The 14,155-nt window shown below is 40.7% G+C and overlaps 1 protein-coding gene across 5 annotated transcripts; it reads right to left on the bottom strand.

Annotated features, from left to right (window-relative positions):
• Positions 1–356: 356 nt before the first annotated feature.
• kbtbd2 (kelch repeat and BTB (POZ) domain containing 2) lies at positions 357–13,989 on the bottom strand. Of its 5 annotated transcripts, none has more exons than XM_014015273.1 (4): positions 13,828–13,989; positions 8,475–9,031; positions 4,225–4,390; positions 357–4,010 (listed from the first exon to the last, which is right to left on the bottom strand). In XM_014015273.1, the coding sequence occupies exons 2-4, from the start codon at positions 8,645–8,647 to the stop codon at positions 2,451–2,453; spliced, it is 1,899 nt and encodes a 632-aa protein (XP_013870727.1). In that variant the 5' UTR covers positions 8,648–9,031; positions 13,828–13,989; the 3' UTR covers positions 357–2,450. The 5 variants fall into 5 exon arrangements, with proteins under 5 accessions (XP_013870727.1, XP_013870728.1, XP_013870729.1 ...); XM_014015274.1 differs by having other exon boundaries at positions 8,475–9,027; XM_014015275.1 differs by having other exon boundaries at positions 13,853–13,989.
• Positions 13,990–14,155: the final 166 nt, after the last annotated feature.

Here is a 14,155-nt window from a genome sequence, read left to right as displayed (position 1 = left end):
TATATATACACATGGTTAAGAGCTCATTGGCCTTAAAGAAGGAGCACTGCAAGACTCAAGATACCTCCCTTACCTTGAAGTAGAAAATATTCATTCTTCATATAAAAATTGATTTACCGGGTACATTTTTTTAAATGATTCAATTCAGCAAAATAAATTTAAAAGGTAAACGATAATACTTCTATGCAGAATGCATAGTTCTCTAGGAGGATAATGACCAAATGGTCAAATATATTTTATTAGTAATTCAGTGGAAATATTCTTTTTTTCATTATTTGACATAAATTGTCCAAAACATTTTAGTGTGACTGCTGAGGTCACATTTTCCTTTCGAACAAACCAAACACAGGAGTCCATTTCCAGAACGTTTTTGGTATGTTTTTTTTTTTAATAAATTAACGTTCATCCAAAATACAGTGCCAGAAGGAAAATGATGCATCCAAACATGCTAGGTTAAGTTTGCCATGAAGCACCTGTGCTCATGTTTTTAAAGATACGAGGAGAACCCCCCCTCTCCCGCYCTGACTCGTCCCTCTCCACTGATACCAGCGGCTGCCAGGATGAGGTCTGAAGCCCAAACCCTGGGCCAGACTCTCCTTTTGCAAACCATCAGCAGCAACAAAATCTCTCAATATTCACTCAGCAAAATGTAATCCGATAAGAAAACGTGATCTACCCACAATCACACTACAGTAATGTCATATTAAATGATATTAAATAAAAAAAAGACACTAATACAAAATAGACCTGGTTACCCCCCCATCCACACTAAAACATACAAAACATATGTCTTAAACATATGAAAAATATATGTACTTTATTTATTTATATCTTTCAGCAGCTTAAAAAAAACACGAGCCCAGAACCTGTTGTTTACTGCGAGTAGAGTGTGAGGACAGAAACCCTGGTGAAAAAAAAAAAAAAACAACCAAAGTGAGCATGGACAGACTGAGGTGTAAACTGCTGGTTGTGTGGAAGACCCGTGTGCAGCAGACRTGATGGACAGGTAGCAAAGGCGGAGTCAGGACGGAGCGCGGGGGTTCGAGCGGGATGAAGCGAGGCTAGAAGAGACTGGACCTGCAGTCACTTAATTATCTTTTTTTTTTTAAACCTCCACTTCTCGCTCGTTCCACCCGTCAGTCCTCCTGCAAACCTCGGCTGCCGCTCCTCTCATCTGCATGGCCTTTAGAGGAAATCTGTTTTCAAAGGAATACCCTGCTGAAAATCAAGTTTCTCACACTCACCCACGAGCCCTTTTTTTATTTGTAAAGAATACAGATAATATATATACGGCCTCACATTCCTTTAAGGAACGCACGCTGCTTTTCATGCCAGAGTTTTGAACTGAGGTCATCCTATGCTGAGAAATATTGGGTGTTGTGGCTAGTTTGGTCAATGAAAACAAGTGTGTGTGAAAGTGTGTGCTGCGTATGACCTCCGGCTATTACTGCACAAAATTTGAGTTAACTATCTGTAAAAGTCACTGAGGTGTAGTTATTTTTTATTATTTTCATTTTGGAGGGTAGGCTAAGGTCAATAAGCCATGGCAGCCATTACAAACTGTATCAACTCCAATAAAAGGTGTAGTTGTAGATGTACAACCCGTTATTTACCGGTACTATCTGAAATTTTTATTWAAACCCATTCAGTTACACCAAGAGACAGGTTAAACCATTACTGCCCTCTTCCCTTTGGATTAGATACTTTATATAATAATTATTTGTCATTTTACAACTAAAAAACTTGACTAATTAGGCTGCAGCCAATTAGGCAATATTTTAACCAGATAATTAGACATATTAATTGTTTAATCAATTATTACATACACATTTATCAAAGTTCAAGTCTGGATTTAAAGTTTGGAGTTGTGGACATATTTACATCCATATTTAAGCCCATTTATACCCAGTTTTAGTGTAGCAAATCTTTAGAAACTGTTAAGCTCAATAAATGGTAAAGAAGTGAAACTTTGTGACCTTCAGAGAGCGAGTTTTGATTTTCTGCAGAGTATTTCTACATCAGCAATGAGGAAAAAGGAAAGAGAAGTAGGGGGCGAGAGGGAAGTTGAGAAGTTAAACGGGTCTGGGGTTGGGGGGAGGATTTTGGTACAGTTGCCATTACCATTAATCAGAAGGTTTATCGGTTAAGTGCATCATCATCATCATAATCCTCAACACAAAATTAGTTTGAGATCAKCACATTGGAAAAACAGTATGACAGACATTTCTAACAGATGTCACAAAGTAAAAACAAACAGAAAAGAACCAAAACCAGGAAATGTTCAATATTTTGAGTATTTGAGGGGCTTGTGTTCAAGTCCAGCGATCCCTCCACTAAACGGACATAGAACCCTTTGGTTATGCCGAAGCCCCCCTCCCTTTGTGTTCATGCCTCAGGGTTACAGGCCACTCGTTCAGTCAGTGAGGCTGGGGAGTGGGGGGAGTTGAGAGCTATACATGAGGGAGGTTCACCAGCTCTCCGTCCACCTCGAACTCCTCGGCTCCATCAGGCGAAAAGAGGTAGGTCGGGGGTTTCCACGGAGACTCCTCCAAACAAGAGGGGTACAGTTTCCCCACGGTGCAGCGGAAGTCTTTTCCCAGATCCCAGAGCACCCGCTCGGACACGGGCTGCCGCAGGTACCAGCGGTCCAGCTCCACGTCGTACTGATAGATGGCGTACTTGGCGCGCTCGTTCATGTGCGTTTCCCGCATGAAGATGCACAGCGAGTTGAGCAGGACCGCCGCCCGCACGCAGGGGTCCGAGTAGCGCTTGGCGGGGATGTTGGCGGCCAGGCGCCACTCGTTCTTGTTCACGTCGTAGATTTCTACGGTCACGGAAGAGCCGTCGATGGTGCTGGTCGGCATGCGGATGCCGGAGTTGCTGACGACGTGGAGGCCGCCGATGTAGAAGATTAGGTCGCCAAAGGCGGCCGCGGAGGCGAAGCAGCGGCTCGTCTTGCGCATTGCCATTTCTACCCAGGTGTCCGCCCGGGGGAAATAGCAGTACATCAGATCATGGGTCATCACGTAGATGCAGTCGTGTGCCACCACTGAGGTGCTCCAGTTCCAAGCGAATGGCAGCGGACTCATCATGGTCCATTCGTCCTTCTCGCAGTCGTAGCGCTCCACCGTGCGCTTGTTCAGCTCGCCGCCGACGTTATCTCCACCAATTGCATAGATGTAGCCCTCGCAGCAGACCAGCGAGGGCTTGATGCGGGCGCACAGCATGGGCGTTTTAGGCATCCAGGCATTCTGTTGGGCATCAAACCAGAAAAAGCTATCGACTGAGCGGAAAACGGCCTGGAATTTTCCACTCTTGCCATGATTGGTGATGGGGTTTTTGAGGGGGATCTGTCCACCAGCAATGTATACATCATTGTCAGGAGTAACGAGGGTTCCCATCTTCTGCAGGTCTCCTGGAGGGTTGCAGAGTTTGTAGACCTTCTCTGCTTGCGGGCTGTAACACACTATTGTAGTAGGCACAAACATGGACATGACGTAGATCTTGTTTTGAGTCTCTGACATGGCCTCCATGAAGATGAGCATCTCCTCTTTGGTCATGCCTAACCGAGGCTTGAAAAACTTGGGCATGGACTTGTAAAGGCCCTGCACCACCACAGACTTGTCGTTGGGGGGCAGACCCTGAAACCAGGCTCGCTGGGTGACCTCTGACAGCGCATCGATGCGGATCTGACTCAGCACGGAGGAGAGGTGCTGTGAGCGTGCCTCCATGTTGTACTCCAACCACAGCATGGCCGCCTCACGCACCGTCTCCTCCTTCTCTACGTTGAGGTTGTCGCTGCTCAGGATGTCTATCAGCAGCTCGTGGGAGAGCTGCAGGAAGGCCTCCTGGCGGTAAACTCTGGGGAACTTGTGCTCCACCATGCGCTTGGCGCTCTGCTTCAGCTCGCTACAGCTGAAAAGGTCGCCGATGCTCAGCATGCGGACGCAGTTCTCTGCGTTTATCTTCTTAACTAGATAGTCTCTGCACTGCAGCAAAACATCTTCCACCTAAAGGGGACAGAGATGACAAAACCAGATAAATCAGTTTGTCAGTATTTTTTTAGACATTACCAACAATCAAATGTGATACATGATGTATTTAGCTTCCAGAAATAAACAATTGAGAATAACTATGTTGAGAAGAGTTAAGACGTCATGTTTGTGTGATATGTCGACAACAGAATTTCATGCCTATTTGGACCATCACTTTGTTTTTACCGACCTGTAGGAAGCAGGCGGTCTCATAGAGCGGCTCTACTGTACTGTCGCTAATGGCCAGGTTGCCCGTGTAGGCGTAGGTGATGATGATCTTCAAGGTGGTGGGGTCCACGTTTCTGAGATGAACATGGGTCTGCTTGCTCTCGCTGAGGCCGCTCATAAACATCGCCCTGCAGGGGAAACGTAACAAACCAAACAGACTTTTGGTCAACATGGCAGCAGCTGAAAAAAGAAAAAAATAAATCTGAACCAAATGCACGACTGTCAAAACAGAAGTTTCCAGTAAATTGTAAAAAAGCTTAATATGATTTTAATCTATAATTAACTTTTGATAATCTAGTTTCCTATTTAAATGTCCGACTAGATAAGAAACAAAGTAATGATTTGTCTAAATCGGGACAGATGAATGAAAAAACTAAACTTATTCGTGGTGACCGTTTTACCACACGAAGTGGATCTTTTAAATAAACAAAACCTCCTAATGACACCTGGCGGCTCGCCAATGTGGCTGGACAAACAGACTGGAGCCTGGATACTGCTACAGTCAACATGTTCGTGTCATTTCCCACAAACATCCAGGTTCCATGCTACACAAGCTGTAGCACTGTGTCAAAGGAAGTAAAGTGTGTTAGTTGTTTACAGGTTTAATCAATCAACTACTTTGTCAATGAAATATTTCATATTTTTATGATATTATTCATTCCAGTGCATCAATAATTGATTGATATTAGCTTTGAGGTTCCACTCATAGATCTTATATTTTAATGAACTATCCAATCACAGTTTCAACTATTTGAAGCTACAGGTTGTTTGATCTAGACCACAGTATAAATCCAGATCTATGTTAAATCAGCACTTCAGTAACACTACCCCAGTTGTGGCAGGGTGTCTGCAGTTTTTTTTAAGATAGTACAAAACCAACTTGGTTTGTCGTCTGTCGTTTAAAATACTTGAATCAGAAATTTATGTCAGAGTCATAAAGCAACTAAAGTTTCCACAGAAGGGAAAAAACAAAAAATAAATAAAAAATAAAACAAGATGAGTAAGTTCTAACTATCTCACAGTACATGTTTTACCTGACACAAAGCTCCCTGAGCTATAAAAAAAGGTCTGCAAACATCTAAAATGTTTGATCTCATCACTACTGACTTCACATCTGGAGTCGTGACATCTGTCTGAGGGCAGACAGGATTGACTGTTTTTGATTTAACGTTTGGTGCTCATCTGGCAGGTCTGTGGATGTTACAGTAAAACGTGTGAAGTACATGAGGCAACACCTCCCTGTGGGGTTGATTGAAACGTCCCAATGTTAGGGACTACACCTCACTGTGGGATGTGTACTACCAAGTGGATTACCAGGAATCAAATAACATTTTAATATGACTGCTAATATTATATTTGTCACAAGAAATAAAATCAGGCATCATATATTGAAAACAAGTCTTCACTGAGGTTGTCATTAAGCTTACTTTAAATTAGTTTTAACCTAGATTGTATTTCAGCTAACGTCAGCTGGTGGCTGCTACTGCTATTGTCTGGGTTAAAAGCTAAAAAGTTTGGGAAGCCAAGATTTAAATGTACTGACCAACTTAAATGAGTCATACTGGAGACAGAAACTTGCTGATCGGGACATTTCCAGTTCTTACCAGCTCTGGTTAGCTTCTCCAACAGATTTACAGAAAACATCAGAAAACCAACATTCAGGTCCAGCATCTCTGGCAGACATTTAGTGGCAAAGTTTAGACTCCCATGTTGCAGCAAACTCAGCAAACCGCCCACACCTCCTCAGTGTCACTCATCAGACGAGACCATGAGTCACGCTTACTTAAGTGTCCCTCACTTCATGAGTTACTCGGATTTTGTTCTGGGAGGTCCCCTCTTTGGTGGGAACTCACAAGCCGTGTTGTTTCCATCAATATTTTTTAATGCGCATTTTGAAGTATCACATCAGAAAACGTGAATGGAAACGGCATGATTCAAAAAAACTTCCTATAATTTTGCACAAGTTGATACGTTCGCTTGAGGTGGTTTTTGTTTTTTAAAAAAAGAGTTAATGCGCAAAAGGAGAGATGGAAACACATTTGCCGAATCAGTTCTGATGTAGCGAACATTTACTTCACGTGGTTGATCAGCTGTTCTTGCTGTCTGAATGGTACCGATACTAGATCAACTGCAACTGGACCCTCCTCCCGCTGTCGGAGTATTCTCAGTTATTCCCGTAACGTGAAGAGAATTGCATTTCTTTCTCTATGTCTCCAGACAGCATGTAACATCGTCAGAACTAGTTGAAATGACAGAATAAGTACAACTTTCCCGACAGTAGCAACACATTCCTGATAACTTCTCTCCATTGTCCTGAGATGCGACTTTTACATCCTGTTTACTACACGCATGTGTCTGATGTAACTGGTTTGCTTCAAGCCAGTTGATAGAAACACATCTGATTTGCATTTCTTCATTTTGTCCTTTTTGCAAAATTAAAAAAAAAAAAATTCAAATTTAAATTGTGAATTAAAATTGGATGGAAACATGGCTACTGTTTCCCTCAGAAGCAGGATCTACTTGGCTGATCATTACTTCACCTGATATTTCTTCAACTTGTTAATGCTTCAGGTGGTAAAAAGGGACAAACTTTTTTCCCCTGTTTGTAAAATTACTGGTTTTAAAACAAAAATAAAACCTAAATTTAAAAATGCTCATTAAGATTCAGATGAACACTCAAAGATTACTGAAATATTCTATATTTACTAGGGTACAATTTCTGATCACTATTAGCAGCTTGTATTAAAAGCATTTTTCATGAAAAAAAAAGAACTTGCAGCAAATAGATAAACTATTCAAATTAATGTTTTATTGGTGGAGGTTTGGATTGATGGATAAGGATAAATGTCTACATAAAAATCTAAAAAAAAAAAAACCCAGCCTTTAAAAACCATGCACTACACTTTGATGAATGTTTAAACATTTGAGGATGCAATAGCAGCCAGTATACAAGTTTATGTACAAGTTTCTGTTGCTTCTGGTTTATAAATAATTAAGCATTAGACAAAGAATATAGATTGTAAATACGCGCAATTTTCTCGTATTAAACTATAATCACCTTTGTCTTTGGGAATGGCTCTACAAATGAACTAAATACATCTCGAAGTTCTGACACAAATTATTTATTTGGCTCGTGAAATATTAGCTTGTTTTACTCTCCGAGTTAATTATTCAGGCTTTTTACTAATTTTTGCCTCTAAAACATTTGGAAAATGTTTTAGAAAAATTCAAGTAAAACATTTGGAAAATGTTTTACTTCAAGAACTTCTTGTTCTTGGTTTTAAAACCCAATAATCATCTGATGAATCATCAGTGAAGGAAACAACAGGAAATATCCTCACTAGCTGCATTCCTGAAAGCACTCCATCATTGTGGGTTCATTGAAAGATTTCAGAACAATTAAAAACAGGAACTCTGCTTTTTAGACAATACAGAGGGTTTTGGGGAGGTGTGTCTCTGTGTGTTAACCACAGCAGGGGCTAAACCCGCCAGGCTGCATTACACAACCCTGCAGGATTACCCTTGTAACCCCCACCCCCCATTTCCCCTCATCTCTTACCAGACCTACGTGACCAGACTTTCCCTCAACAAAGACAAGCTCTCTCTCGAAACCCCGCCTCCCCACCACCACCTTCCCCGAAGCAAGGGAGGCATGTATGAAGAGAAGAGGTGGCCGGAGAGGAAGCAGAAGGGGGAAGCGGGTTTGCGGAAGTGCTAAGCCGCCTTGAAACTCTGAGTGTGTGTGTGTGTGTGTGTGGGGCAACATGAGAGGTGGGAGAGGCATGAAGTCATCTGGAAGTGTTTCTGAAAGATGATGCAGCAAGTTTGGGCGCTACAGATGGGCATTTCCCAGACATGGGGCTGCAGCTCTGTCACAGTCACTGCAGTGCACACTTTATTATGCAACGTTGTGTATGGATGAGGCCTCCACAGAAACGAGAGGGAAATGTCTGTTAGCAATTACAATTGTTTCATGTAAAAAAACATATCTATCAGCAATGTAACAACTGGTACACAACACAGCTTCAGTTGACAACATTTTGTTTTGCAACACCTCTATAAAAAGGCAAAGCGTCTTGACAATGTGGTGCGTTATTAATACAAAAGGTGAATATTTAACAATCTTTTCCCCCGTCCTCACACTTGTTTGTCCAAAACACATAAGCATACATGTGTTATTCCACACAGGCATCACAAGGCCAGCACACTCACCTGAAATAGGAGCTACATGTGGCCAGGACCATCTTGTGACATGGAAACTCGGTGTCCTCCACCAGCAGCACCACGTCAGTCAGTAATTTCTGTTCATAAAAAAACTTGAGCTGCTCCAGCAGGGAGACAGCGTAGTCCGTGTTGACCGGCCTGCGCTCGCTAAGATCCGACATGGTTGCATCCCATGAATCGCGCCCCAGTTTTGACAACTCACAGGGCCGGCAGAACCGGACTCAAATCAACCAGAACGAAAATTATTCTTGAAAAAGATGAAAGGTGAGGGGAGACAGACGGCTCTTCTGGCACCTCCACCAGAACGAGTGGAGGTGTTTTAACTCCTTTTGTAGCAAACTGTTTGCCGCTCCTTCGGACAGGTAATCAGAAAACTGAGAATGAATGTGTCAACGCTCTCAGGAGTCCACAGGAAGTGGAGGATTCAGGGTGAGGAAGGGGTTTCTATTTGTTGATATTTGTCATCTGAAGTCATCCTGTGAGGCGCCAAGGACCAGAGGTAGAGAGCAGGACTGCTGTCACAGCGGTTTTACATCAGTGCCTGTCTGGAGAAAAACAACCAAAAACAGAAAGGGACAGAAATGAGTTTAAAACTCACGTGTACACAAAAACTTTTATTTTCTTTCATCTTTGCCATTTGCAATAGGGATGCGCCAATCCACTTTTTTCACATCTGATGCCGATATTCGAGGTTTAGTATCGGCCGATAACAAAAAAAAGCCCAACTCTGAATTGACTTCTCTTTTGTATTTGATTAAACACATATATAGCATAAATGTATTTTACAGTTGCAAATTTATTTTATCACTGTGCAGCAGAAGCCTACAGCAATCTTAAAATAACTTAACCTTACTCAGTCAGTGCAATTAGGAGCATAATGCCCAACGCAAAATAATAAATAAAGAAAAAACAAAAGCTTAGCTTTATCAAAAATGTAAAAACAAACTGGAACACATCCTCTTTTAAATGCCCCTGCCACTGCAATTAATAATTCAAAATTTAATGTAAAACATATCAATTAAAACTCATTGCTTTGACATCTTTTATCTCCTCTAATATGCGTTTACACACTTTACTGTGCAGTTCAGGTATTGCCGCTTCCGGCAAATATTTTCGGCTAACCGTGTCGTAGCGTGGCTCTAGATGGTAAACTACCAGCTAATGTGTTGGCTGAGGTAGAGTGAAAAGGTTCCAGATGGCTGATCCTTTTGCTCGCTCCATTATAAAAACAATGTGAGTCTGTGTTGCATGTCACTGGAGTATGCYGTCACTCACAGGGCGCAGCATAGAAGTAGACTGAATAAATCTGCCCCTATGGATTGGCCCATTGTCAACAATACCTAATCTAGAATCTGTTTCAATATCGAGACTTATACAGATATTGATTTTGGATTGGTGCATCTCTAGTTTGAAAGTCTTATTTAACACTAAATCATCATATCAACAACCTGACTCCCCTCACACTTCACCTGCTGGTATCTTTTCTCTCCACCTTTTCCTCAGCATCTCATCCAGACTCCTGGCAACAGGAGACTGAATGAAAACGAGGAGTGTTCATTTTACAGCTACTTACGTTGCCCAAGTACCTTACTGGCCTTCAACTACGTGAGAAAGCGTCTGAGAAAAAAATCTGAGCAAGAATATCTCAGCCACTTTAAATAAGAATGTCTCAATTTCAGCATCAAACAACAACAAAAAGTCACATCACATTTTCTCAAACACTCAACAAAGTTAATAAAATATCCATTTCGAAAATCTGGTGGATGGGTGTTTTATGATCTCTACACACGTAAATATTTAAAATCTTATTTCGGACACTGCCTGACCAAAAAATAAATAAATTAATTAAAAATTAAAAAATGCCACCACCTGGATTGAACTAAGGTCTGTGATGTGAGGTTGCTGCAGTTGGTCAGGTCTAGGTTCAGCAACAGTTTGTGCTCAAAGCATGAGGTCAGCTGACTACCTGAATATACTGAACGACCAGGATATTCCATCAATGGAGCTTTTTTCTTCCCTGGTGGCACGGGCATATTCCAAGATGACAATGCCAGGATTCATCGAGCTCAAATTGTAAAAGAGTGGTTCAGGAGCATGAGACATCATTAGCCGTGTTTCCATCAACATTTTTAATGCACATTTTGAAGTATCACATCAGAAAAGGTGAATGGAAACAGCATGGTTCAAAAATACTTCCTCTAATTCGCATAAAAGTTGATACGCACGCTTGAGGTGATTTTGTTTTTTTTTTTTGAAAAAGAGTTAATGCGCAAAAGGACAGATGGAAACACATTTGTCGAATAAGGTCTGACGTAGCGAACATTTACCTCACATGTTGATCAGCTGTTTTCACTGTCTGTCCAAAACCAGTACCAGAGTGACAGCAGCCGCAACTGCAGCTGGACCCTCCTCCCGCTGTAGACGTACTCTCAGTTATTCCCGTAACATGAAGAGAATCGCATTTCTTTCTATACGTCTCCAGACAGCATGTAACATCGCCAAAACTCCTGATATTAGCAACACGTTCCTGATAACTTCTCTCCATTGTCCTGAGATGTGTGGACACTGCGAGTGCAACTTTTACTTCCTTTTTACTACACACATGCATCTGACGTAATTGATTTGCTTCAAGCCAGTTGATGGAAACACGTCTGATTTGCATTTCTTCGTTTTTCCTTTTTGCGAAATTTAAAAAAAAAATTAAATAAATCGCTCAAATTTCGAATTAAAATTGAATGGAAACACGGCTATTTCCACACATGGACCGGCTCCACGAGTTCAATGAGAATCTTTGGGACGTGATGGAGAAGGCTTTGTGCAGTGGTCAGACTCTACCATCATCAGTGCAAGATCTTGGTGAAAAATTAATGTAACACTGGATGGAAATAAATCTTGCGACATTGCAGAAGCTAATCCAAACAATGCCACAGAGAATATGTGCTGTAATCAAAGCTAAAGGTAGGGTTGGGCAATATTGGCCAAAAAAAATTAATCACGATTAATTGTGGTATTAAGCCGATAACGATTAATTTGATGATTAATGCCCTGGAGTCCCTGAACACCCGTCCTAGTCACATGACCAATTTAGTGGGAAAGATTTGCTCCTCGTAAAAATCTTTTCCAAATTGTGTAAAAATTACAGACTTCAGGCAATACATCAAATTCTAAATTATGTTGATAGATAAATAAATTAGAACTTTTTAAAAAAATATTCATCATTTTTGAAGCGGAGAGGAGCACCAAGCGTACTGACAGGAGAAATATCCAGTCAGTCAGCCTGGTGGCATTAACCGTATTAATCGTCAAGTGCCAAAAAATAATCGATTAATGTTTTTATGAAGATTAATTGCACACAATACGATTATGCCCAACCCTAGGTAGTTCAACGCACTTTGCTCTTGGGACTGTATGTTTACTTGTGGTTCCTCGAGTTTCTAAAAGACAAATGGGAGGCAGAACTTTTATCAAGCTCTTGTCTTGTGGAACCAAATTCCAAATCTTATTCGTGAGGCTGACACTCTGCCTACTTTTAAGACTAGACTGCCGCCTTTACTCTCTCTACTCTCCGTGTTTATACATGCGGTTAATGCTGTCATTAACTTGTATATTTGTTTCCATAGAAACTACACCTTGACCAATCATTCTGTGTTTACCTGTGTCCCTTTCCTGTCCTCTCAAACCTCAGATCGTCAAAGGCAAATGGCTGCCAATTGCAAGCATGGTTCTGTTAAAAGACACAATCTGTTGGCTTCCTTAGAAAAATAACTTTACTAGCATGTTATGGCATATATTGGATGCATGTTGTTATGTTATAATAAAAATGAACTGACTAACTACATTTGAATCTGAATTTGACTTGTTTTTAAAATGTGTCCTTGTTTTTGAATTCAGTGCTTTGAGAGAACTTTTGTTGCAAATTGGAGCTATATAAACACACTAAATTAAATATCTGCATCTTAAATGGTTTGGTACTAATTTATTGCTATGAACTCTTGTTAACCTAAACAAGTCTTTTCAAATTACAAACTCAAGACCACACAATCATTTTTATTGGCCACTTTACAGTTACTAATGCACTTGCTCACAGATACTGAGCAATGCTCAGTGTCAGTATTTTGCAAAGCATTGTTGTTTAGACAGGGTCCTGCCTGTTTCTGGTTCGCTGAAACACCAAGTCTAAACAGTGTTCATATCTACCTGTTTCAGCTGTGATCTGCAGTCATTCTGAAACATAACATGGCACCTTTCACTAACCCAACATGAAATATCAATATAACAAATTTATAAATATGTTTCTCTAGAAAAGTCAATAAAAAGCAGGGTAGCTATAAATGTATTTGGGGGCATTATGCCCCACTTACTCAAAAAAAAAAAAAGGTTCATTTGTAGTTGTCTTTAAGATTTAAGGGTAAATAAAACATTTAGGGTAAAGTTATACTGTGTAAAACAAAAACTAGTAACTATTACTATTATAGAAATACAGTAAAATGTCAATAAGGCAACTATAGGGGTGGGGGCATTATTTCAGGATTAATATTTTTAAATAAAATCTTCGAATTACACTGTTATCACATACTTTTAAAAGTCAAACTTTCCTCCCATGTTTGCATTTAGTATGATTTTTTTGTTAAATTCCCTCACATTAATAAAACTCCTGTAATTCGTGTGTTTTATAACATTTTCTCCTGTCATTGTTAGGACTGTACGCAAGCATGGACCACCGAGCACTCCTCAGTCTAAAAGTTAGGCCATTTACAAACATCTTCTTTAACAAGGCTTATCTAATCATGTCAACAGCTGATATTCTAACCATGCAATCCTGCATTTTACCTGATGTACTGTGAAACAATGGTTAACATTTGTAAGCATTCGTTTACATTTTTAAAGTAGCCAAATGCTAGTTAGCTGCATTAGCACGTTCACGCCGCACTTTCCTTCAAAACAAAACCCCGTATGCTTTCTAAATTTAGGCAAAGTAACAAAAGAAAGACTCAGTAGTTGAAAATACCACTGCTGACGTTAGTAAATTTGGTAATTTTTGCTAAATTAAATGTTAAACGATGCGGATACAAACCGCGGTTAGTTAGCACATTTAGCTTCGATTCTTAACCACAGTTTCGGGTGTAGATGAACAATTCACTACTACAGGTACGTTTACTGGTTATTAGATATTATATAGACTAATATTATCCACACAATCATGTTGTTATTCTTCCAGAAAAGGCATTATGGCAGCTAACTAAAGAGACCGCTCATCAGTTGAGCTAAAAAAAAAAAAAAAAAAAAAAAAACTAAGTAGACGACTATACCGCTTAAACAGGCAAAACCCAAGATTTCTTACATGAACGTAGGCTGGCTCCACTCACCGAACCGTCACGGTGGCTTTTCTTGTCAGCAGGATGTTTAAAACCGTGTACTGAAGCCAAACGGAGACGGTAAAATGTTGTTTTTCAGAGCCGAGCAGCGGACAAAATATGAGCGCATCAAAGGCCAAACGAGGTTACTGCGCATGCGCCATTGAGTGGCACTCAGTGGCATGCACTCAAACCCAATGACCCTGTGCTGCCAGAGAGAGAAACAGCGCCACCTGCAGAGTGGACAGTGGTACTGTAGAAACGGAAAGGAAGTGAGACTGGGTCGGGTCCTTTTTTTTATTTGAAGCGTATATA

Source organism: Austrofundulus limnaeus, unplaced genomic scaffold (genome assembly GCF_001266775.1).
Source record: "Austrofundulus limnaeus strain Quisiro unplaced genomic scaffold, Austrofundulus_limnaeus-1.0 Scaffold126, whole genome shotgun sequence".
Lineage (NCBI taxonomy): Eukaryota > Metazoa > Chordata > Actinopteri > Cyprinodontiformes > Rivulidae > Austrofundulus > Austrofundulus limnaeus.
The sequence above is the reverse complement of the archived record's forward strand: the minus strand, read 5'-3'. Positions and strand labels throughout refer to the sequence as shown.

What these genes read in the sequence shown, in the direction of transcription:
- kbtbd2 (XM_014015273.1), bottom strand. Translation starts at nt 8,647, where the DNA reads ATGTCGGATCTTAGCGAGCGCAGGCCGGTCAACACGGACTACGCTGTC. An exon ending in ACATGTAGCTCCTATTTCAG is followed by an intron (nt 4,391 to 8,474) that starts GTGAGTGTGCTG and finishes TTTCCCCTGCAG; the next exon opens with GGCGATGTTTATGAGCGGCC. An exon ending in AGACCGCCTGCTTCCTACAG is followed by an intron (nt 4,011 to 4,224) that starts GTCGGTAAAAAC and finishes TGTCCCCTTTAG; the next exon opens with GTGGAAGATGTTTTGCTGCA.